Below are 26,007 nucleotides of genomic sequence, written 5' to 3' on the forward strand. Positions count from 1 at the left end.
GTCATGATAGCATCAAGCAGTTGCTGCAGATTTGTCGACTGCACATCCATGATGCTAATCTCCCATTCCTCCACATCCCAAACGTGCTCTACTGGATTGGGATCTGTGACTGTAGAGGCCACTTGAGTATAGAGAACTCATAGCCATCAAGAAACCAGTTTGAGGTGATTTGGGCTTTGTGCCATGGCCGTCAGAAGATCTGAGGTCATAAAGGGATGGACATGGTCAGAAACAATACTCATGTAGCCGTGGTGTTAAATGGTGCTAAAATATCCTCCATACCATTACACCACCAGCAGCCTGAACTGTTGATAGAAGTCAAGTCAAGTCACCTTTATTTATATAGCGCTTTTTACAATGCAGATTGTTTCAAAGCAGCTTTACAGAGATAACAGGAAAATAATATTGTAATAATGTTGTTAAATATAATGTCCCCAACTAAGCAAGCCAAAAGCCAATGGTGACCAAGGCGAAAAAGGCGACAGTGGCAAGGAACCAAAACTCCATCAGTGACAGAATGGAGAAAAAAACCTTGGGAGAAACCAGGCTCAGTCAGGGGGCCAGTTCTCCTCTGGCCAACGAACGAACAGTGTATGATTATGATTCAGGCAGCATTATTGGTCAGAAGTCAGATTGGATCAGAACTTTCACAATATTTATCCAGTTCCATCTGGTTGGGGGTCGGAGTCATCATGCCGGTATGGAGACGAGTTTGTAGAGGTGTTCATGAGGCCTTCACTTCAGGGATGCATTGTCGTCGTGTCCATGCTATGGTCCTTCATCAGATCCGGATATAGCCTGGATCCGGCAGACTGCGGTAAACCTCAGGATAAACAGAGAGACTAATATTAGCATAGACGCCATCCTTCTTCTGATGTACTAAGTACATCAGGATTTATGGGAAGTGTTCCCGGTTCCGGCTGATCTAAACTATGCAGCCTTACGTTGAATTATAGAAGTCTATAATGTGTTGTGTGTATGCTAAGCCAAAGAGATGTGTTTTTAGACTAGATTTGAACTGACACACTGTGTCTGCTTCCCGGACAATGTTTGGAAGATTGTTCCAAAGTTTAGATGCTAAATAGGAAAAGGATCTACCGCCAGCAGTCGATTTAGATATTCTAGGTATTATCAACTGGCCAGAATTTTGAGATTGCAATAGACGTGAAGGACTATAATGCGTTTAGAGCTCGCTCAAGTACTTGGGAGCTAAACCATAGAGTGCTTTGTAAGTAAGCAGCAATATTTTAAAATTTATAGGATGTTTAATAGGGAGCCAGTGCAGTGTTGACAGAACTGGGCTACTATGGTCATACTTCCTGGTTCTGGTAAGAATTTTAGCGACTGCATTTTGGACCAGCTGTAGTTTCTGTAGTTAAGCGTGCAGAGCAACCACCCAGTAGAGCATTACAATAATCTAGCCTTGATTGCATGAACGCATTAACTAATTGTTCTGCATTTTTAATTGAGAGCATATGACATAATTTAGATATATTTTTAAGATGAAAAAGAGCACACCCAGGTTCCTAACCGCCAATGAGGACTTGACAGAGCATCACATCAAGTGTTAAACAGTATTAGATTATTACGTGAGAAAGTTTTTTGTCCAATAATTAGAATCTCTGTTTTTTTTTCTGAATTAAGTAGTAGGTATAGATAGAAAGTGTTTTCCTGTTGTTGATGCCAAATTCTGACCCTACCATCTGAATGTCACAGCAGAAATCGTGACTCTTCAGACCAGGCAATGTTTTTCAAATCTTCTATTGTCCAGTTTTGGTGAGTCTGTGTGAATTGTTGCCTCAATCTCCTGTTCTCATCACATCTGCTTCAAGGTTTGATGTGTTGTGTGTTCAGATATCCTCTTCTGCAGACAGAGTTGTTATTTGAGTTACTGTTGCCTTCTATCAGCTTGACTAGTCTAGTCATTCTCATCAGACCTCTATGTGTCAATTTGCCCACAGAACTGCTGCTCCGTGGATATTTTCACTTTTTTCGGGGCCACTCTCTGTAAACCCTAAAGATGCGTGAAAATCACAGTAGATCAGCAGTTTCTGAAAAACTCAGACCAGCCCGACTGGTACCAACAACCATGCCACTGAAATCACCTTTCTTCCCTATTCTGATGCTCAGTCTGAACTTCAGCAGATCTAAATGCATGAATTGCTGAAGTGTGATTGGCTGATTAGATATTTGCAGTAATGAGCAGCTGAACAAAGTGGCCAGTGAGTGTAAATATATGTGGTAAAAAGAAAATATGATCCAGGTAAAAGGTAAAACAAATATGATCCAGACTATATAAAAAAAGGTGTACCAGTTACGATAAACATGGCAATCAAATTTAAAATGTAGTGCAGTTTATGATAATATCAAATTATAAAACATTTCGTAAAGACAAACACTTAAAAATGTTATTGGAATGAAAACCAATATTCATTTTTATTTCAATTAATACTAATACTGTAATATATGCTATTTACTATTTAAATAGTAACTAAAAAACAGCACTAGAATCTAATGAATAATTTGAATAGGTGTTAAACGGATACCACTCGATTAGTCTACTTGGCTATAGCATTAATTTATAAAGAGTCTTGTAGTAATATAAAAATATGACAGATGTTAGAAACGTCTTGGCATACAACATCTATACGTACACAGGGAACGAGTTATGATTTCATTTGCGTGTTTTTACTGAAACTTTCTGAAAACAGGATTCTGTAGAGACGCTCGCGCAGCACTGCTGACTAGAGAGTCGCGCGCTGCGCTCGTGTGATGAGCAGATTTTCCAGTTCTTTCTCTCGCTCAGTTTCTATCTGCATCTCATTCGCGCTGACCATCGAGAACAATCGCATTGATTTATATCGACCTGCTTCCCACCTCGAGAACGATAGACCACCGATCACGTCGTGAACTGCGTTTTAATGACCCATTTACTGACCGCGCGTGGCGTTCTGGGTGTCTGATCGCGTGCGGGAACATGTTAAAACACCATGAGTCGCTTGCACAGATGTCACATCACTCCAGTCTTTTACCATGAGAGGAATGGACATGTGTTGGAAGATTATTGCGACACTGAGCTTGGACTGTTTTAAAGGTTCTCCGTCCTCTTCGCACAGGTACGTACGTAATGTCTGTATCGCGCATTATTTGTATGAATGTGTTTGCATTCATATGCTGGAATCGTGTTGGCGGACTGAACAATGGCAGACTATAAATGGGTTGCTGTGGCAATACCTGTTCCGAACAACATCTTTACAGAGATTGTGCATTGTCACTATACATGGACATTGCATGATGCATGGAACAACCTAATGCATGGCATATGATGCTAAAACAAAACAATAATAATATACCTTAATCATAGACTCAAATGTTTTGATGATCCAGTTGTCTGGCTGTTTTGCGGCACTTTTAGCTTGACCAGGCTGTTAGACTGGCTTAAACTAGACCAATAAACCGTTTTAGGCCGGTCTAAGCTGTTATTTGAGGGTGACACAGAAATGATGAAGTATCATGCGAGGGTCACAACACTACAGGTTACCCAACACTACCGTCCATTGTAAAAATGTTAGGCTATATTTTTCCTAAAATCTCAGATGTGTAAAATAAAAATTAAATAGCTATAAATGAGACATATACACACTATGAGTATAAAGCTACAAAATGAATGCGAAAAGCATAGTTCAGATAATAATAATTGTAGTATATTGAAATGATGGGGATCTAAAGTGAGAAGTTATATATATATATATATATATATATATATATATATATATATATATATATGTATGTGTGTGTGTGTGTGTCAATGTAGTACAATAAATAAATTTATTCCAGATTTTAATCGGATTTTGAAAGCCATTTTACTACTAAGCCAGTTTGGCCCCATTCTACTGTATTTGATTTTATATATATATATATATATATATATATATATATATATATATATATATATATATATATATATATATATATATAAAGAAAAATCCAGTTAATTTAATTTAAAAAATAAGATGTAAAAAGATTTAAGAATGTTGAATGTTTTTTTAGAATTTGAAATAAATTCGTTTAATTTAAATACATCTTAAATTGGAATTTGAATGGCATGATATTTTCAGTGCGTTCTCAGCCAGTTTTTGATTAAAAATGTCTGATTTTATGTTGAAACCTATGTAAAAAAAATAATTCACATTTATTTATATAGCGCGTTTCACTTTACATATCATTTCAAAGCAGCTTTACAGAAAATGCATGTTTCTACATTACAAACTACTGTGATCTGTTATCAGAGGTGACTGTGCTAAAGTAATGTCCATGCAAAGTTCTACAAAAATACAAATCCTAACGTCATGTTTACATTTATGCAGAAACAATGAGCTCATTGAAGCAATTATTACACGTTGTGATCATAATGATTACAAAGTATACAGACACTTCGTCAGTTGTGTGTTTCAAGCTATACATTTAGCCTCATGTGCAATTTCTTGGCATTGCTAGCAGCATGCTAAACCAGTTAGCTACAACAAGATTCAAACATCGAAGAGATCTTATCTGTGATTTCTCTTCCACATGGTCCCGCAGGTCGTCCACTAAGCTGGGCTCGAGTCAGGCCGCCAGCATGGAGAGCAGTTCTCTGACCGGTAGCCTGTCTCTGGGCTCTGATGTTCCTCACTGCCAGTGCTGTATCACCTACGAGGCCAGGCTGAAGCGTCTCTCCTGTGGACACCTGTACTGCGACCCCTGCTCCGACCAGATCGTCAACCTGGCGTTTGAGGACATCGAAGGCCTGGCCGAATATCCCTGCCCAATGTGCAAAACCCTCCGCCACCTGGGAGGCTTCGTTCCAGCACACAGCTTCCACTGTTCGCCCTTCGAAAGTCAAAAGCAGCAGCTAGTTGAGGCCTGTGGGAAGGATTGTGTCATTTAATGCCGTGGATCTCAAAAGGACCCAGTTTTTACATTGGACATCACGTGGAAACACAAATCCTGTTCCAAAAGATGCAAACTTCAAAAGATATTGGAAGCATTTTCTCCTCTCTTATAAAGTTTATAAGCTTGCTTTTCTAACTATATACACAACATCTCAATTCAGGATGTGACACGCCAGTTGAGATCTATTGCTTTAAAGGGACTGGGCTTCATATCATGGTTCAATATTCCAAATCAATTATCTGTAACATGCAAATTCATTGTTAAGTGGGGTCGTAAGTGAAACGTTTAATAGGTTTCAAATGCTCTCCAACGCCATAATGGAGGAAAAGTAAAAACATTTTAATCCATTACTGGTGGAAGTTATTACACAAACTACTGGCTATTTATAGGTAGTAGATTCATTTTGTGTTTTTAATGCCAGATGATTTACAGTGGTGAAGCTTACCAAGTGTGTATCTGTAGGCCTATACAAGTATTTTTGTAAGGAGTGCCATTGATGTAAACAATTATTTATTAAGTCATTTCACAATTCATGAAATTTAAATGTTGTAATGCTTCTTGAAAAGTGCTCATGTTGTAAATATCTATATTTTGATAAGATATGAGTAGCTATGTCAGAACTATTGGGCTCATTTGTCATATATTTTTAATAACCGTTATTAAGAAAAAATAGCAAAAATTGGAGTTAGGAACTATAATATGCATTTATTTATTAAAATGTTCCAATAAAGGTTGTTATAAAAGAATAAGGAATGAATGATAAATGATCACATGTAATGATTCGTCCCTGTGGCAGATGCAAGGGTGAAAAGCACAAAACAACTGAAATCAGTTTTAAGGCACAAGCATTGGATCATTTCCTTAAATGCAAGCGATTCTTGTGACATCAAATAAACTTTTGCTCAAATTCAGTCTTATGAAATATGTTGATGCAATATATTTCAAGTCCACTTCTGCTGAAACTGTTAAATCGCTGATGTGCGAGTGAAAGGGTGAAATCTGAACACGGTGCCGTTTGTTAATGTTACCAGCACCTATTCCCCACAGGGGAAATAAAAGTAGGACACAAACCTCTGGAGCTTCTCTCTCAATTTTGGAACGTCACTGTTTTCACTGGTGTAACGCTTCAGTAAAGTCTCGCAAATACAGATCTTTTCTGAGGTGCACAAGGTCTTTCCATCAAACCTAAAAGGAAAAGTTATCCTAAAAATGCCAATGTTCACATTCATGTAGCTCCAAAATGCTGTTATTTTCCCCTTAGAACACAAAACATTTTTTAAGAAAAAAAAAACAACAGCGCTGGAATGAGTAAATAATGACAGTTTTCATTTTTGAGTGAACTTTTAAGAGATTGATGTGCAGTTCCAAACACTGATTTGTAGAAAATCCATCATTCTTACAAAAGAAATAATGCAAATAAACGACAGGAAATGAAAAACCATGTTGGAGGAAGTCCTGGAAATCCAGTGCGATTCAAAATGGAGAGAGTGTGTATTGTGCAGAAGATAAAAATATAAAAATGAGAATATAAAATTTCCTTCAACAGAGCATGTGATTTTTTTGCCCTTCTTACATGAATTGAGTTCACTCTCATGATCAAATGATTATAAAAACACATCATCGAACATTCATGATGAAGTAACACTTACATATAGTAGACTACATAGTGTTTGAAATGTCAACCATGTTGCATCTATTATCCATTTCTTTACAATTTTGTATGAATACTTAATAAAATACAAAAATGCTACAAAAACACACTACATCATTGTGCCTTGCTTGTGAATGTTGAGGCAATACAGCATTTTGTTTCTGTCCAAATGCTTCATGTGCCGTCAACACTGAGGGTGAAGATTATTTTGTGTCCATCTTGTGGCCGTTCAGGGAACCGCCAAACCTCCTTTGTTATATTATTAGCATGATAGCAGCCATTTTCCCGCTTTTTGGGTTGAGGAAACAAATCACTATTTTACTATCCTACCGTACCATGAACTACTACTACTACTACTACTACTACTACTACTACTACACAGATCAATATTTTGGCATGAACCTCAGACACAACATGCAAACATGTTTAATATCACAATCTACTTCAGTTTTATCTAAGGTAATAGTTAATGCAATACAAAAGAAAATTCCTTCATTACATGGTTAAAACAAGGCGAGTATATGAAAAACACTTCTTTTTTTTCAGTAAACTATTCTTTTAAAACACTGGCCAAAACGTAATTTAGTTAATTTAGTTTAGTTAAAAAATCTAAACAGTAGAGGAAGAATTTCACACCATAAATTACTGACGTTTTTTTTTTGCTAGGCGTTGTTATATATATTTTTTTTGCTAAATATTAAATAGCTGCACATGCAAAAGTGTTTTTCAAATACACATAGCCTACATCACCATTCAAAAGTTTGGGGTCAGTAATGTTTTTTTAAAATAAATAAATAAATGAATACTTTTATTCAGCAAGGATGCATTAAATTGATCAAAAGTGACAGTCAAGACATTTATGATGTTACTAAAGATTTCTGTTTCAAATAAATGCTGTTCGTTGGAACCATCTATTCATCAAGTAAATATTTCATGAGCTTCAGCATATTATAATATTTCTGAAGGATCATGTGACACCGAAGACTGGAGTAATGATGCTGAAAATTCAGATCTGCATCACAGGAATACCTTAACAGAAAACCGTTATGTTGGATGGTAATAATTTTTCACAATATTACTGTTTTACTGTATTTTTGATCAAATAAATGCAGCCTTGGTGAGCAGAAGAGACTTCTTTCAAAAACATTACTAAATCTTACCGACCCCAAACTTTTGAACGGTAGGGTAAATTTCATGTTTCTGTTTGTACCGTATTATATCGCTTTAGTAACACAAACACCAGAGGGTGCCGTTTCCTCCCTTCCTGCAGATCAGTGTGTGTTTGCTGGGCGTTTGGGAAGTTTGGCACTAGGGGAGGGAATGTGACGCTGCCCTGACTGCGGCTCTGGTTGGTGGCCGAATAGAAACGTGTGCTTGCTGTTGTTCCTCTGTGCAGGCCTGGGCAGGTCGGATGCTGTCCGCTGGGCTCTGGGCGGGACGGAGGAGTGGGACGCACTTCTGCTGGGTGACGCCTGTTGTTGAGGCGTTCTAGAGGAAGAGGAGAAGAGGAAGGTCCCATTGTTGGCATTCTGGTTGAGGTTTGACTCCAGTCGGCGCGGCTCCTGTCGTTTGGTCTGGTTTTCGGGACGTCTGTTAGAAGCCTGAGCCAGTTTCTCTCGCAGCTGCTGCACTTCCCAGGATAGCTGCTCTATAGGATGCTGACTGCAGGAAGACGCGGGGTGTGAGAAAGCCTGCAGGAAGAGGAGAGAGACGGATGTGTCAAAAACTCACTCAATCACAAGACATTAACAACCTGAGTATATATCTGTCTGTCTGTCTGTCTGTCTATCTGCTGTCTGTCTGTCTATCTATCTATCTGTATGTCTATCTATCTGTATGTCTATCTATCTGTCTGTCTGTCTATCTATCTATCTATCTATCTATCTATACGTCTGTCTGTCTATCTGTCTATCCATCTATATGTCTGTCTGTCTGTCTGTCTGTCTATCTATCTATCTATCCGTCTGTCTGTCAGTCTGTCTGTCTGTCTGTCTGTCTGTCTATCTATACGTCTGTCTATCTATCTATCTGTCTGTCTTTATATCTATCCATCTGTCTGTCTGTCATCCACATATATAATTTATATCCACATATTTAATTTATATAAATTTAACACCATCTACTATCACCTCCCAGAAGTGTCTGCCATGATGTCGCTCTAGATATAATGCAAAAACAGGTGATCGCTAGCTAAGTTCGAAGCGTTTTGTCTGCATCTAAAAACTGAAAATAATTTGTTGCATATAAATAAAAAAGCCACAGCGACTTCCCAAACTTCCCAAGTTTGACTTCCCAAACACAGCTTTTGCTAATTGTTTTCACTGTATTTTGATTATTTGCGTACATTAAAATAACTTCTGGTCTGGTCACATCCAGAAAATGAACACCATGACAGTGTACCTGAGCGTGTAGGGCGCCCCGTAAATAGCAGCTCCTCCATACTCTGACACAGGGCCCCAAGAGCAGGGGCAGCAGGGGCTCATACGGGTCGTGGAGGGTCGTGCTGTTCTCCGAGGGTTCAGAGAGAGAACAGGCCCTGATGAGACGTTCCAGTCCAGACACACTCTCTGAGGAAGGAGCCCTGCGGTGGCTCTTCCAGTAAGAGCCGGAGTTCCCGCTCCTCCAGGGGAGCAGATTGGAGGGATGGGAGAATGAGCTACGGGACAGCAGGAACACAGAACCTGGCAGTCCGTCATTGTGCTGAAAGAGAAGAGCAACAGCATTAACACTCTCTTTAACAGGCTATTGAAGTGGTACACTCAGTTGACAGCCAAATGAGAAAAATGACCTAATTTTGCCACCGGTTTATTAATTGGCCTCCTTTTTAAAGAACCTCCCTTTTGATTTCCATCCATCTAGGGCAGCCCAGAAAACGTGAATTAATGATCATTAACTTGACAAGCAATGCTTATTATGTGATCATTCATTTCTCTGTTCTGTACTGTCAATTCACTATTCAACATTATTCCTCTTTATAAAGGAAGGGGGAAGAGAGTAATCATATCTGATACTTTTACAGTGCACTTATTACAGGGCAATCCCTCTGGAAAAAACTTGAGATTAAAGGAATGATTTTAACTAAATATGAAAAGTCTGTCATCGTTAAGTCAAATTACCTTTTACCAGTGATCATGTCCTTCTCACCCTGTTTTATGATCTATTATTGTTTTCTGGGAAACAGTGGAGGGTGATTTGTACACTACCATTCACATGTTATGGGTCATTAAGGTTATTAATGTTTTTGAAAGAAGTCTTTTATGCTCACCAACGCTGCATTTATTTGATGAAAAATACAGTAAGAACAGAAATATTGTGAAATATTTTTACAATTTAATATTACTGTCTTCTATTAGAATATTTTTCAAATGTAATTTATTCCTGTGATTAAAGCTGAATTTTCAGCATCATTACTCCAGTCTTCAGTGTCACATGATCCTTCACAATATCAGAAATCCAGAAAACAGAAATCATTCTAATATGCTGATTTGCTGCTCAAGAAACATTTATTATTATTATTATTATTATTATTATTATTATTATTATTATTATTATTATTATTATTATTATTATAAGATAATTATCATACAGCCCAGACCTTTAACCACTGTGCAACAACATCTCTATTCCTATACAGGAGGAATATATCATTGCTGAAATGCGACAGTTAACGTCGTCCTCGCAGCAGATAATTCTTACCCAGCCACGGTCCAGGTTGGTGTTGAGGTTTCCGTTGAGGACGGGTGGAGGACAGGCGGGCTGTGACACGGGTTGGGTGAAGCGGACTCGTCTCTGGCTGCTGTACTGCAGGGCCCAGTCCCACACCGGGGGGAAAGGTGGGTCAACCGGCTCCTCCGGGCCGCCCATGGGCAATTCCCTCAGGCTGTTTACAGGGGTGTAGCTCTGGGGAAGATGCTGCAGGGAAAATGCAATAGAAATATGCAATACTTAATGATCAAAAGAGCATCTAATAAACAAAAATAGTTAGGCTTTACTGTGTGTAGCAACTGTTTATAAACTGTTTTCTAACAGATAGTTCAGTCTTTGCATCACTCCACGTTTTCTTTCTTTCTCTCAAATTATAAAATAATAACTTTGATAAATATTGCTGGTCCATTTATTTACACTACTGTTGAAAAGTTTGAGGTCGGTGAGAATTTTTTTGAGAAGTCATCTCTTATGCTCACCAAAGTTGTGTTTATTTGATGAAAAATACATTAAAACCAGTAATATTGAGAACATTTATTATTATTATCAGTGTTAAAAAAGTTGTGCTGCTCAATATTTTTGCGGAAATGGTCATTTTTTCAGATTTCTTTGATGAATAGAAAGTTCCAAAGAACAGCATTTATTTGAAATAGAAAGCTTTTGCAATGTTATACGTTATCACTTTCTAAATAAAGTATTAATTACATTCATAAAAACACATACTCACCCCAAACTTTTGAACGGTAGTGCATGCAAGTAGCCATGCAAAAAGAGGATAATGTACAAACGTATGATGCCTTATTGTAAAATCAACACCTTAAGGGTGATGCTAAACAAGCAAAGATATTGCTGCATTTAATAGCTCTAATGTAGTTTGCAACTTTTTGACGAGTTGTGAAACTGTCTGCGCGAGTACCTGTGACCGGCGACATCTCTCCCTCTGACTGTTGGCCAGGAGGCTGCTGAAGAGAGGAAGATGCACGCTGTCATGCAGAGCCAGCAGGTAGTCTTCAGTGAGCTGGAAGCGTGCGGGATACTGCGCCCACAGCTGCCACACACAGTCCAGAAACAGCAGGAACACAGGCGCCTGCCGGAGACCAAAGGTACAGCATTAAACACATTTACAGAGCTCCATTCAAACTGGAATTGAAATATTATGAGCATTTATTTCAGAAATGACAAAAGGTTCAGCTAAGCATCATATGTGCTCACAACCTCAAAATCACGGTAAAAATGTAACACTTTACAATAAGGTTCATTAGTTAACATTAGTTAAAGTATTAACTAACAACGAGCAGTATATTCATTACAGTGTTTATTAATCTTTGTTGATGTTAGTTCATAAATATTCAGCTGTTCATTGTTTGTTCATGTTATTTCATTATCTAATGTTAACAAATACAACCTTTGATTCGAATAATGTATTAGTAAATGTTGAAGTTAATATTAACAAAGATTAATAAATGCTGTAGAAGTATTGTTCATTCTTAGTTCATGTTAACTAAGGTAATGAACTAATGAACCTTAAATAATGTATTAGTAAATGTTGAAGTTAATATTAACTAAGATTAATAAATGCTGTAGAAGTATTGTTCATTCTTAGTTCATGTTAACTAAGGTAATTAACTAATGAACCTTATTGTAAAGTGTTACCAACTTTAGAATAAGGTTTCATTTGTTAAAGTCGGAATGATGAAACAGAATAATCTGATTGCGATAATCTGTTCTTCCATATTGTGACGTATATCTGAGTGAAACGCTCTGTATAGGGCGGGACTTGATTTTGTGGAATTGGTTTAATGGTTGAGGTTTGCTATTGGTGGATCTCATTTGAGTGACAGGTAGCCATGCCCTCGTGCCAGTAAACACGTCATCAGAGAAGAGAGCATAAGCATAAGAGACTTCTTCCAAAAACATGAAAAAAAAAAAACTACCAACACATTTTTGAAGGGTTGTCTACATAATATCGCACTTTAATAAGAATAGTCTGAATGTATGTGGCCAGATCACTAGGTTTCAGAACAGAACTTCTCTCTTTCTTTTACCTCCTCTTTATCACTTTCACGGTGGCAGTTGATCCGGCTGAGGAATTTGTGTCCGGCCGTGATCCATTCTTTCTGAACCAGGCTCTGGAATCCAGCCACAGTCCTGCAGTGAGGGTCACACATCATCTGCACCAGACTGCAGACCACACAGTTCATGTCTCGATCCTCCGGCTCTGAGGGGAAACAGAGCAAAAACAACACAACATCTGATGATCTGCAATTCACTCCAGCTTTACACATAAAATTGGAACAGTGAACGAGGAGGTTTCATCGCCCTCTCGTGGAGGTTTCTCAGTGTCTCTGCTCAGCACACATGTGGTGAACAGGCTTTTACAGTGATAGATGGGTGGGACAGCCTCATCTGAGAAACTCATTCCTAAAGTTATTCACTGGTTGTCAAGACACACAGAATATTGATGTTTATTGGAGGGCGGCTGCGGGTCACGTGGAGAAAAACAAACGATTTAGAGGACTGTAAAATGAAATGAGAATTTAAAGAATTGAAGGGCACTGCCAGATGTCGCTGTTTGTTGGTTTATGGGTAAGGAAAAACTGTGTGGTATGCTTTAACTTCTGCCAAGAGTGTGTCGTTAAAAAGAGATGAAATCCTATTGTTACAAACTGCAATCTTACTTGGTTTGAGATATAATTTCTTAAGATTTTTAGAAATGCACTTAGGGGTCAGATTTCAAGTAGCATCAAAACTGGCTTTGAAAAAATTTGCAATTGAATGCATTATGAAAAAAGACTGACCGATTTTAGACAGTAGTACATTTGCTAGTATACTCAAATTAGCGGTTATTGTAAGGGACGTGGCATTTCCCAAACAAGCTCGAAGTGGTAGACCAATCACAACACACCAGTCCACCCGACCAATCAGAGCACACTGCACTACTTTTCAGAAGGAGGGACTTCATAGAGACAGGAACTAAACAGAGTGTTACTGTGACACTGGGAAGAGAGGTGCTGCAAAAATGTCAAATATGTGAAAAATAATGTGTTTTGAACATTCAATGAAAACCTATTCTAGTAGAGCCCCAAAACAAAATCAAGACTTTGAAAAAAGGGCATAATATGGCACTTTTAAACAGTAGTGCACACTCGAACGCTATATTATTTTCTGTTTTCAGCACAAATTGGATTTTTCTGTATGTGTGTAAACAGTATAAAGACACACGAGTCATTGTATGCTAGTGGGGTGCAAAGTTCAGAGTCAGGTCAGATGGCCGTTAATGATCAGTGTGACTAACCTTGGAGAACAACAGTCATGTGACCTCCTCTTAGCAAACAAACGACCTCTGCGGCTTTTCTCAGACAGCACCTGTGGAGACACAATCATATCACAGTTGGGTAAAGCATACAGACAGCGTGATACACTGATAAAGGCAGCATCAACTGAATTGCACTGAAAAGTTCAAATTTAGTGCATTGCATTGTGGGATGCAGTAGTATGCTCTTTTAAATTCTGGACATTTTAGCAAATGCAGTGTAGGTCTTTCAGGTATTTTATGCATAGACGAGCTTCACAAGACGCATGTCCATTGTATACATACTATATAGTGCAGAAAAAGTGATAGTAGTATGCTAGTCAGAACAAGCACTGTCATGAATAGATGAGAGAACATTTCTTCATGATGCACCCAAAGTGTGATATGGTTTCAATTTATATACATGCACATACATATATACCTGGTATAGTCGAGCCAGCGAGTGCTTTCAAGTGTGGAGAGCCACTTGTCATCAGGTACCGATACAGATGATGAAATATCTGGGGGCAGAGAGAAAAAAATACATTTTATTGACCGACACATTGTAAAACTTACCAACAACATTACTGGTCAATGGCGAATATAAATATAATTACATTTTATGATGTATTTTTTATTTATATCAAACAAGTCCAACCAAACAAAAAAGCAACAAATGTGGCTAATAAATAAATGGAAATATAAAATGCACAATTCACATAACAAAATTTCATTACAGCAAACAACACGTACATAAAATTGCTGAATTTAAATTAAACACTTATTTACCACACATTAGGAATTGAAAACTGCCCCCCCCCCCCCCAAAAAAAACCGAAAAAACATTTGCCAACATTTTTTAACTCAAGGGGCAACTACAATCTCTGAACATTTTGCCGTCTTCCTTGCACAGTCTATGCCGATAATCTCACAATCTATGTCAATATCGGTCTATCACACCTAATATGAACCAATTGGAATTTTCCAGCATTATATGGTATCATGCAATTGACAATGCAAAAATGCAACGCACCCAGAAAAATGTCTGTGGTGGGATTGTGCAAGCTGCTCTTTGAACTCGCACCACTATGAAGAATGCTTCAGGCCAGTGTGGGTTCAACCACAGAAGGAATGTGAAGTCAGACGAAACAATACGTCTGTATCGCTGTAAGACTAAAATTTATCTTTTCAAACAATAGAAGTTCTTGACCTTTGTACACAAAATCTTCAGATCCCCACCAAGTCTCCCAGTCTCAAAACAGCTGTTGTGCAAAGTCACAACATTTCATCACAAATGATGAAAGGCATTTAGAAAAAGTAGTGACTAAATGAAGGAATTTTCCCTCTGGGGTGAATTAGTCTTGAATTATTTCTTTAAAAGAGGTCATATTATGCCCTTTTACAAAGTCTTGATTTTGTTTTTGGGGTCTGCAAGAATAAGTTTTAATGCTTGGATGTTCAAAACATTATTTATCACATATTTGACATTGTTGCAGGTCCTCTCTTCCCAGTCTGTCAGTAACGCTCCGTTTAGTTCCGGTCTCTATGAAGTCGCTCCTTAAGAAAAGCGCAATGTGCTCTGAATGGTCGGCTGGACCAGTGTGTTGTGATTGGTCAACTGCCTCGAGAGCGTGTTTGGGAAATATCACGCCCCTTACCATAACCGCGAGTTTCAACACACTACTAAATAACTCAACCAGGCCTTGCCCCCTTTTTTTGTGTATGCCTAATTTAAATGAGGAATATTATGACGTGTTATTTCCCGGAAGAAAACTCAAGACTACCATTGAGTTCAGAACCAGTGACACTGATATAGAGAATAACTCCCTTTGGAGTGGCTTTGTGACATTGCAGACCTTTTTTCATGCTCAAACAGCAACATTACAGAACTATTTAGAGCAGAATTCTTTAGAACATTACTAAAGAAAGTTGAACATGTACAAAAAGCATAGTAGGACCTCTTTAAAATACCCTGTTTTGAATGTTGATGTGCAGTTGCACCCATCAAGCTTGCCTAGCCAGCATCACCAAATTGGAAAAGCAACAACCAGCATAAACCAGTCTGGAAATTTAAGCTGGCCTTTGCACCAGGGTATCATCAGTTCATCAAAAATCAACTAAAAGTACTGACCGCCCAGACAAAGAGTCCGGAGTCTCGTGTGAGCCAGCTGGATATCTGCAGGTGACGGCATTTCCTCTCCCAGATCCACAATCACACACAGCTGCTGACCGCCAAAGAGCACCGACTCCAGGTTCCTGAGGATCACAGACAAGGGCTCTGTTCATCGATGGATGCTTGACTGCTGCAAAGGGATGTCTAAGTTATCTAGAAATGATGAAAAACCTGATGTCATCCTTCTCGTGGTAGATGTTATTTTGGAAGCTGGACATTCGTAGTAAGTCGCTGCCACGTGGATGTCGCCAGCACCATCGCTGAGGGGAGTATTATTTATTATAAATGATAAAACATGCTTCTATATATTATACATACATATATATACATATATATATATATATATATATATATAAAGTGACATTCAGTAGACCAAACTGTCCCATATTAAAAAGCTCACTCTGAAGATGAATATAATCGCACACAACGCTAACGTATTACTTCATAAGACTTAAAGGAATAGTTTACCCAAAAAATTATTCGCAGGTGTATATGAATTTCTTCTTTCAGCCGAACACATAATATCCTGGCTCTTCCCAGCTTTGTAATGGCATTGAATAGCATCCAAGTTTTTGAAGCTCGAAAAAGTGCATCCATCCATCATAAAAGTAATCCATGTTTTACTCCAGTGGGTTAATAAATGCCTTCTGAAGCCGTACGTGCGTTCATTAGAGAGTCGAGTTCTGGTGGAAGGGTGACCTCTGACCCGGAGTATGACGTATGACGTAGCATAAGCTTAGGTGAGAACAGACTTTTCTTTTCTTACAAAAACGTATCACTTCATTTCAGAAGGCATTTATTAACCCACTGAAGTTGTATAGTAAAGAGTACATGTGTGATGGAGGGATGCACTTTTTGGAGCGTCAACAACTCTTTACAAGAGCCAAGATATTATTTAATATGACTCTTGATTGTGTTCTGCTTAAAGAAGAAAATCGTATACCCCTAGGTTTGCTTGAGGGCGACTAAATTATGGGATCATTTTGGGTGAACTATTCCTTTAAAGTCATATGTATTATTCATGTGATTTTATGTCTTTTCTGAAGCTTGACAGACTTACTCTTTATGAACTAACATTTTTTTCCAAAGAAAAAATAGCATGCACATTGGGTTCAACATGAGGATGGGGACAATTTTAATTTTTGGATAATCTATTACTTTAAGGACAAGATGAAACATCATTCACAAGACTTTACTTTTGCAATGTGAAACATTTTAAGTGAAACAATGTTCTGTGAGAAATGTTGGGAAGGAATTGATTTTACCCTTATGTTTATATAATTTTGCCTAGCTATGCAGCCTTGGTAGAAAGTATTTACATTTTGATTACGATAATAATACAAACTATTATGAAAACAAAAGTTAGGAACATTCCATTTTGGAACATTCATCGAATACGTAAATAGTGATTTTATCCTTACAACATGAAATTAAATATGACGTGGTATGTTTAAAAGGGTTGGTGTTTTGTAAAGGCATGTCAGAATGAACTCACTGGGATGCGTCCCTCATTGAAGTGGGCAAATGTTTTCTTGAGCTCTGTGTCTAGGACCCTCTGAGGAACCACATTGAATCTGGGCAGACTGCAAGAACACAGAAGGAAAAAATTGTTAGCAGTTTCCACATGTGATTTTGATTTGATATGCTTGTGAAAACATGATATTATGTGGTGAGCTCACTGTACTTGCCGGCAAAAATAGATATAGACTTAAGTTTCTACACTAGAAGATACTAGACTTTTTCAAATGTTTCTGAAGAAGTCTCATCAGGACTGCATTTATCTGGTCAAAAACACAGTAAAAATTGTGAAATTTTATTACAATTTAAAATAACTATTGCCTATCTGAATATATTTTAAAATGTAATTCCTGTTGTCAAAGCTGAATTTTAGCATCATTACTCCAGTCTTCACTGTCACATGATCCTTCAGAAATCATTCTAATATGCTGATTTGCTGCTTAAGAAACAATTATTATTATTATTATGTATGTTGAAAACAGTTGTTTGAGTTTAAGGATTTGATAAATAGAAAGTTCAAAAGAACAGCATCAACTTGAAATAGAAATCATTTGTAACATTATAAATGTCTTTACAGTCTATTCTGGTTTAATGCATCCTCGCTCAATAAAAAGTATTAATTTCTTTACAAGAAATGAATGACCCCAAACTTCAACTTAAAAGTGTATAACGCATTTGGATAAGCATGTAATATGCAACTACAGTACACAGTAGTAATACACACCCTACAAAGTTCAATTAAACCATCAAAATATAAGGGAAAATATTTTAAATAGGAGGGATGACCAAAACACTAAAATTGGTTAGGGTATTTATCTGAACAAATTATTTGGCAAAAAAAGGGGTAAAGTGCAGCTACAGGTTATATTTTTATGCAGAAAAAAGCACATAGTATACATTGACTAAAACATAAAACATCCGTTATTAATATATCATTGGTCCACTCTTATTTTTGCATGTGTTCATAATTTCTTTGTATGACAGCCTGGCCAAAAATATGTCTGCACAATTTGACATGTTTCATTCATTTACAAATAAAACAATTGACTCCCAGCACAACTACACAATATGTGTACAAAATCATTAACAAATTTGTATAATTAATAAAATAGGTTGAAGATCACTTTTGGCCCATATGGTAGATGTAACTGTTATATAACTTTACTACTTTGCATATAAAAATCAGCAAGTGTGCCATGGTATGTTCAAATGATAACTAATATTATTTAGCTTTTTCCATACAATTTGTGTAAATTGTTTCTCTCTGCATACTTCAAAAATGGGAGGAGAACACACCAAAGGCTATTCGTCAGAGAGTATGTGTCAGAACAGCATTTCACAGTAACCTGTTATGGTACACAGAACATCAGTCGTGTCTAAAAAGCAGAAAAACCCTCTAATGTCAATACTAAACTGAGCACAGGAGGTCTGAAAGCGGATCTCTACCTGGTGGACATCTCAAAGCGGTCATTGACAGAGCTGACCCTCCAGCCCGTGGCACCGGTCCTCTCCAGCTCCTGCTCCCAACACAACAAACTCTCGAACCAGTTCATGGCAGGGTCACGCCGCCGGTTGCTTAGAAACTGCTTCATTTCTATAGACAGCATAGAGAGGCATTAAACGTTTGGATTGGTTACAAGATCCGGATTATGTGCAAAACCTCCCGAGAGCTGCAAACTCAATTTGCTTGCTGGAGAGCAAGTGGACTGGTGCAATGAACATGAACTGACTACAAACAAACCTTGACAAGGTTGAAAAAGGGCTAGAAGGGTGACCCGTTTCAGATTACTTTCCATTATTCATCTGGTCGACGGTCACTTTCCTTCTCCGAGATGTGGCTTGGCTCACATTTCCTTCAATGATTCGTTTAAATATCAAATATGCGTGGGTCACACAGCTAGGACTGGGCGAAAACTACCATATTTCAAATTTATTCAGCTTTTTGAAAATATAAAATCACTAAATATTTATGTATTTGCTCTGGAATCGCTTGTAAAAAACTGAATGGGATTTTTCTTAAATAACCATAAGTTCAGCCATTATAGCGAAGTAGATTCAAAATGTTTCATGCAGTACAATAATATATTTAATTTTAAATAAATCAAAGAAAGTTTTCCACACTGATTTTCACTAAATGATAAGAAAAGAAATGACTCATTTCCATTTATATTCATCTGTATAATAATACTTAGTAATTGCTGTTTATTTATTAAGACTTTTAATTCATACGCATACATACTTTTATTTATACAATTTTGCTCACTCCTATAATACAGATCTGAAACTCATTTCCTCACTTGCTGATGCTTTAAAACCTGACAAAAACTACTGAAATGAACAAGAAATTCCTACATATTTGAACAGTTTTACTCTCAATTTATAAGTCGAAGACATCTGTTAATGCGCATAATTTGGAATAGGTCACATTCAAATTTACTATGTAATGCAAAAAGTGTAAAATGTAAAAATATTATATTCACATTTTCTTCTAAATTATAATCATTGCAAAAACCTTCAGGGAACGTACTTCAGATAAGCAAAAAAAATAAAAAATAAAAGATATCTATAACTTTATCTATAAAGACAGGATATTCTCTCCTTGTACGCTTTTATCTGTTGTGTCATATTGGCAGTTTGCATTGATAATTAATAACTCACCAATACTACCCAAAGCAGCATTTTGGAAGGAGATGATGGTCCCAGGTTTCAGTGGCTGGTAGGTCTTAGCAATGGTATACGTAATCTGAAAGCAAGTTAAAATAGTGTGGTAGTCATTAGTTTGATCAGCCTGAAACATACTTTCCGCAAGTATGCACTGTAAACTCAAATACTAAGGTCAGCAGTTGGGATGGTTATCATGGCCCTAGTGGTAGATGCTGTAACCAGACAACTTGGTTAAAAAAGGCAACTTTCTTTACTGACAGCCAATCAAAAGCAGCCATATGTTCTAATAAATTACTATTATTATTTTTTTACTTTATATTTTAAATAAAAATCATAATAATTGTCATTTTAAAATGGCAATAGTAATATATGTATATATATATATATATATATATATATATATATATATATATATATATATATATATATATATATATATATATACACACACACAGGTGAAACTCGAAAAATTTGAATATCGTGCAAAAGTTCGTGTATTTCAGTAATTCATATACACATTTAGTATATATAACTATATACATATGAATGATCACACTTTTCAGAGGGCCGACATTTCTGTAGTTAAAATTCTTTTTTTTTTTTTTATTGATTTCATGTAATATTCTAATTTTCTGAGATTTTGAATATGGGTTTTTCATAAGCTGATAGGCCATAATCAACAAAATTATAACTTTTGCATGATATTCTAATTTTTTGAGTTTCACCTGTGTATGTATGTATGTATGTATGTATGTATGTATATATATATATATATATATATATATATATATATATATATATATAAAATGTATTTAATTTAAGACTATTTTGCCAATGTGTTTTTCCTTTTCGGCTCTTAAAAGCATGAAATGGAAAAAATCCCATCTGCATTTGCACATTTGGGTAAAGCACAGTATCATTAAAAAGTTTGGGGCTATTAAGATTTTGATGAACATTTACATTTATTCATTTAGCTGAATGAGAGAGAGAACTTTTATTCGGCAAGGATGCAATAAACTGATAAAAAGTGACAATAAACCATTTATAATGTTATAAGATCAAATAAATGCTGTTCTTTTAAACGTTCTATTTATCAGAGAATCCTGAATTTTTTTTTTTATATAAAAGCAACAGTTTTCAACATTGATAATAATAATAAATGTTTCTTGAGCAGCAACTCATCATATTAGAATGATTTCTGAAGGATCATGTGACACTGAAGTCTGGAGTAATGATGCTGAAAATTCAGCTTTGATCACAGAAATAAATTACATTTTATATATTAAAATAGAAAACAGTTATTTTAATTTGTAATAATGTTTCTCAATATTACTGTTTTTACTGTATTTTTGATCAAATAAATGCAGCCTTGGTGAGCATAAGAGACTTCTTTAAAAAACCTTTTTTAAATCTTACCGACCTCAAACATTTTTAACAGTAGTGTATGTCTAGTCTTACAGTTTTTCTTATTTGAGGACAAACCTCCACAGCTTGAGTGTCAGGTGTGAGTCTGTCGAACAGGAAGCAGAGAACACGCAGGTCTCGGCAGTACAGCACCAGTTCCTCCGGGGTGAACTTCAGAGAGCAGGTCGGGGTCACGAGCTTTGTGCGAGACGGTCCCACTACAACAGACATTTCTATGTATTAGGGGTTGCACAGACTAGTTAACTAGTCGTCTTTAATGCTCTGCCATGATGCGTTAAGCCTGACGTCGCTGATCATGGCATATAGAGGGCGCAACAGGATAAGAAATCTTTGAAGTTCACTTTTACACGTCGTTTCAAACAGTTAAAATTACAAATAAATGCATACTCCGAGAGAGCACTCCACAAGATATGAATGACTATACCATCTAGATGCTCAAAATTGAACAAGTGAATTCATGTTTTAAACAGCTTATTGTACACGTAAGTTAATCACCGTTCTAAACTAACTAAACTAATGCTGCATTGTAATACACTGTTCTGTGATTTATCAAGAAAATAGCTTAGAAACTGAAAAGTTCTAGCCTATATTTCTTTGTACTAATAGTGAAGCTGTGGGTTTTAGTTACTGAGACGCTGCCAAGTAGAATTAATTCACACTCAATCGCTCTCTCACTAATGCATTCATATAAATGCAATCTTTACTGTGATACTTTATCTGTATATGATTTTAGAACGAGCCGAAATCTTTGAGAAATATAACGACCCAAAGACAAAAGAACTTATGTATGAGCAATAGCCTTGTGGCAGCACTGAATCATATGCCATAACTGTGTACAAGACAACCCGCCTTAGAGTCTCAGCTCGAGGTTCAGGCTTATTTGTTCATTAATGACATCATCAGCGACTAGTCGACTTTAATCACATAAATGTCGACTTAAAAACATCTGAAGTCGTTCAACCCCTAAAATGTACTTTGTCAATCCATCCATCCATCCATCCATCCATCCATCTGTCCATCTGTCTGTAAAGATTGCCTCACCTGCCACAACTTTGTCAATAGAGGCGAGAGCGACGTCATGATCTCCTAGCAGCACGGGATCTGCATTATCCTAGGAGAAAACAAGGAGAAAAAGAAGCAATCAAGATAAATGTCTGCTGAGGATGTAACACTAGACTGCCAGAGACTTTATAAATGGCAAAAAAGCAATTCACAGTTCACAGTAAGGCTCAACTTTACACGAAAAACAGAGAAGTGCCTGGATTCTCATTCCGGAAACATCTCAGCTATCTGTGGCACTCACGTCAGGTTTCTGGCTGTCCTGAGGCACGAAGGCTACTCTGAAATGAGTGCAGAACAGAGTCCCAGACAGCCAGCCTCCTCCTTCCTTAGACAACAGCTTCTTCCTCACCAGGACGGCCCGCTGCAACACACACTCTCCTGAAGACCAACACACAAATCACTCACATGATGAAAACTGTTAGCTTGGAGTCATCTATACTGCTTAAAGTTTACTATAGCAACAGGAAAATGTGTGACTAATATGTGGAAATAAAATGACACAAACATCTGGTTTGACAATCTTCAAACGCTCTGTAGGCCACATAAAAGATATGTGGCATTTCAGAAATAGTTTGAGGGAAATTATGAGTCTCTTGACATAAAACTCACACAATAATAAAAAATAAGACATAGGACAGAAGTTTAATGCTGGTAGAGCCTCTTAAAGCCGCCAGAGTCAGGCATGAACATTTCATGACTCTCAAGGGTGCGTTGGACCTCAAAGCTCATTCCTGAGGCATCATGGGCTCAGATGTCAGCGAGAACAGGACGGAAGCAGAGAGATCGGACTGTCACGGTAATTACTCCACTATTAGAAAAACAGAGCGCTTAGGCTTAGAACTGTTTCATTGTTATTATTTTTAACTAAATCTAAAACTATTAAAAATGTCCATATCAATTTTGAAATTATTTAAATATATAATATTGAAATATACACTAGCTATATAGAAAATATTTTAAAGAAAATGTAAAAATAATAAAAATGACAAAAATCAAAACAAATTTACTAAAATGGAACTAAAATTAAAAAAATGTAAAATATAAAATAAAAGGTCATTCAAAATATTAACCTAAGTATTATACATTATAGTTTAAATCATAAGGAAGAACATTAATTAATTTCGGTTTCAGATTTGCTACATGCTAATTTGAACCACACATCCAGTTTCATTTGTTTTTGTCAGCATTTGTTTTCCATTGCCCTTCACTTTCAGGCAAGACTAGCGTGCGCTACCACAGCCATGCTGATCATACCTCTCAGATTCATATCAGCCTGCTTCTTTTTCAAGGTTTTAGGCTACCATATGACGTCACGTGAATGAGGAACCATTGAGCATGGCCACATCTCACATTCCCAGTTATAAAAGAGCAAACAGCTATTGTATCATTTCAAAAGCTTTTACTTAAAACATTGCCGGCAAGGGTTTACCAGTAGGAATGGGTTACAGTGACTTTAAACCAGTAAGATCAAGAAGACCTTTTTTAATAGAAAAGCACACAGAAAATGTCCATACCTCACATAATTAGCTCACAGTCCTGGGCTCTTAAACAGCAATAAAATAAAATAAAAACAAAGTAAAAGCTAAATAATAAAAATAATTTATAAAGAATATTTTTTTTATAAATTAATAAATAAATAAAAATAAATTAATAATTATTTTAAAATAAATAATAAATATGTAAAAAAAGTAAATAAAAAAATTAAATTAAAATAAATAAGTAATACATTAAATGGGTAGAAAATACAAATAAATAATAAGTAATAAACTAAAAATAAATAAGTAATATATTAATAAACAAATAAAAAATTTATAAATGTGTATGTAAAAAAATAATAAAAAAATAGATTAAAAAAATACATGCATACAAATTAATAAAATAAAAATAAATAATAATTAAATAAATAATTAAGTAAATACATAATAGTTTAGCCAATAACAAAACTTCTCTGCCTGTCAGTCTTTTTAAGCTGGTTTGCTGCCAGAATTCAGAACTTACGGGGCTTTTGTCCCAGTTACAGGAATAAACCACAAAGTCAAATAAAAAAAATACACTAACGCAGCTAAATAATACCATCTGCTGCAGAAACTGCCAAAAAACTATTTCCTTTCTTTTCACCCACTCTACAACACAAACAAGAACACACTCTATATAACAATTAAACAGTATCTCGTGGCCCATGTTTAAAATTGCATACTACAATACTACCCAAACTATTTTTACAATATGCAGTATGTGTTTAATGTTATTTTCTGTATGCATCAGCAGTACAACCAGAGCACTCAAAAAAAAAAGATTTGCATCACACATCGCAGTGCAGTTTGTAGAAAAAGTGCAAAATGACTCATTTTGATTCTGAGATGCTAACTGGATGCCATTCTCTAAATTAAACATAACAAGGTCACGTTACAACATTGCAGCGTTTGAATAATTTATCATTGCATTACATGCATATCTTTTTAAATAGCAGTCAACAGTATATACAGTATAATCTACTATTTCAAAATCCTCCGACCCGTTCACCCCCAGGGACCGATTCAGTTTCCTCTGTCCTGCGTTGGAGGGTTATCAGAGATCGTGTGGATGGAGGTCGAGACTTACACACAACCACGTGTGTGTCCACGGGGATCTGCAATGTGAGACCTTTGACTCCAAATGGTTAATCTGTGTTTGTGCGCTCCATATTCAAACCACTGTGGATGGATGACACTTGTGATATCTATAAGCGTAGACCTCGAAGATTCAAATGAATGAGGATCCCATAACAAAGGAGTAGTCATGACATGTGCTGCTTCAGACTGGTGTTCAACCAAGAATATTATCTATACTGCCTATATTTTACTACTGTATTTATGTCTATATTGTACTAGTATATACACTACCACTCAAAACTTTAGAGTCAGAAGATTTTTCAATGTTTTTGAAAGAAGTCTCTTGTGCTCACCAAGGCTGAATTTATTTGATCAAAAATACAGTAAAAACAGTTATATTGTGAAATATTATTGCAATGCAAGAAAACTGTTTTCTGTTAATATATTTAAAAATGTAATTTATTCCTGTGATGGCAAAGAATTTTGAGTGTCACATGATCCTTCAGAAATCATTCTAATATGCTGATTTTTTTCCACCTTAGAAACATTGCTAAGCTACGTAACATGCTATCTGTCTCTGATGCAGAAAAGTTAGTTTATGCATTCATGACCTCGAGACTAGATTACTGTAATGCTTTATTAGCTGGCTGTCCTGCATCCTCAATAAACAAGCTACAGTTAGTGCAAAATGCAGCCGCTAGAGTTCTTACTAGGTCAAGAAAATATGATCATATAACACCTATTTTATCATCTCTACAATGGTTACCTATTAAGTTACGTATCAATTACAAAGTATTACTACTGACCTATAAAGCCCTAAATGGTTTAGCTCCTGTGTATTTAACAGACCTTCTATCGCCATACAATCCATCGCGCTCTTTAAGATCACTAAATTCGAGGCTTCTGGTCATTCCTAGGATATCTAAGTCCACTAAAGGAGGGAGGGCGTTCTCACATTTAGCTCCTAAACTCTGGCATAATCTTCCTGATATTG

The 26,007-nt window shown here is 36.5% G+C and overlaps 2 protein-coding genes across 3 annotated transcripts in view; one reads left to right on the forward strand and one right to left on the reverse strand.

The window, feature by feature from the left end:
- Positions 1-2,731: 2,731 nt before the first annotated feature.
- LOC143722916 (uncharacterized) lies at positions 2,732-5,849 on the forward strand. Its single transcript, XM_077214679.1, has 2 exons — positions 2,732-3,116; positions 4,582-5,849. The coding sequence occupies exons 1-2, from the start codon at positions 3,034-3,036 to the stop codon at positions 4,925-4,927; spliced, it is 429 nt and encodes a 142-aa protein (XP_077070794.1). The 5' UTR covers positions 2,732-3,033; the 3' UTR covers positions 4,928-5,849.
- Positions 5,618-26,007, reverse strand: part of mtmr11 (myotubularin related protein 11) — a 35,672-nt gene continuing 15,282 nt past the window's right edge. For both annotated transcript variants that reach the window (XM_077214634.1, XM_077214635.1), the window contains 15 exons: positions 22,664-22,800; positions 22,402-22,471; positions 21,418-21,557; positions 19,930-20,014; positions 18,718-18,865; positions 17,249-17,336; positions 15,925-16,013; positions 15,712-15,836; positions 14,023-14,101; positions 13,584-13,654; positions 12,334-12,506; positions 11,205-11,375; positions 10,280-10,495; positions 8,984-9,283; positions 5,618-8,274 (listed from right to left, as the gene is read on the reverse strand). In XM_077214634.1, the coding sequence (XP_077070749.1) occupies positions 7,855-8,274; positions 8,984-9,283; positions 10,280-10,495; positions 11,205-11,375; positions 12,334-12,506; positions 13,584-13,654; positions 14,023-14,101; positions 15,712-15,836; positions 15,925-16,013; positions 17,249-17,336; positions 18,718-18,865; positions 19,930-20,014; positions 21,418-21,557; positions 22,402-22,471; positions 22,664-22,800 (2,312 nt within the window). In that variant the 3' untranslated portion in view covers positions 5,618-7,854. The remainder of the gene's footprint in view (positions 8,275-8,983; positions 9,284-10,279; positions 10,496-11,204; positions 11,376-12,333; positions 12,507-13,583; positions 13,655-14,022; positions 14,102-15,711; positions 15,837-15,924; positions 16,014-17,248; positions 17,337-18,717; positions 18,866-19,929; positions 20,015-21,417; positions 21,558-22,401; positions 22,472-22,663; positions 22,801-26,007) is intronic.

This window comes from Siphateles boraxobius, unplaced genomic scaffold, assembly GCF_051911475.1.
Source record: "Siphateles boraxobius isolate OS27281-9 unplaced genomic scaffold, OSU_SipBor_1 68, whole genome shotgun sequence".
In the NCBI taxonomy this organism is placed as follows: Eukaryota; Metazoa; Chordata; class Actinopteri; order Cypriniformes; family Leuciscidae; genus Siphateles; species Siphateles boraxobius.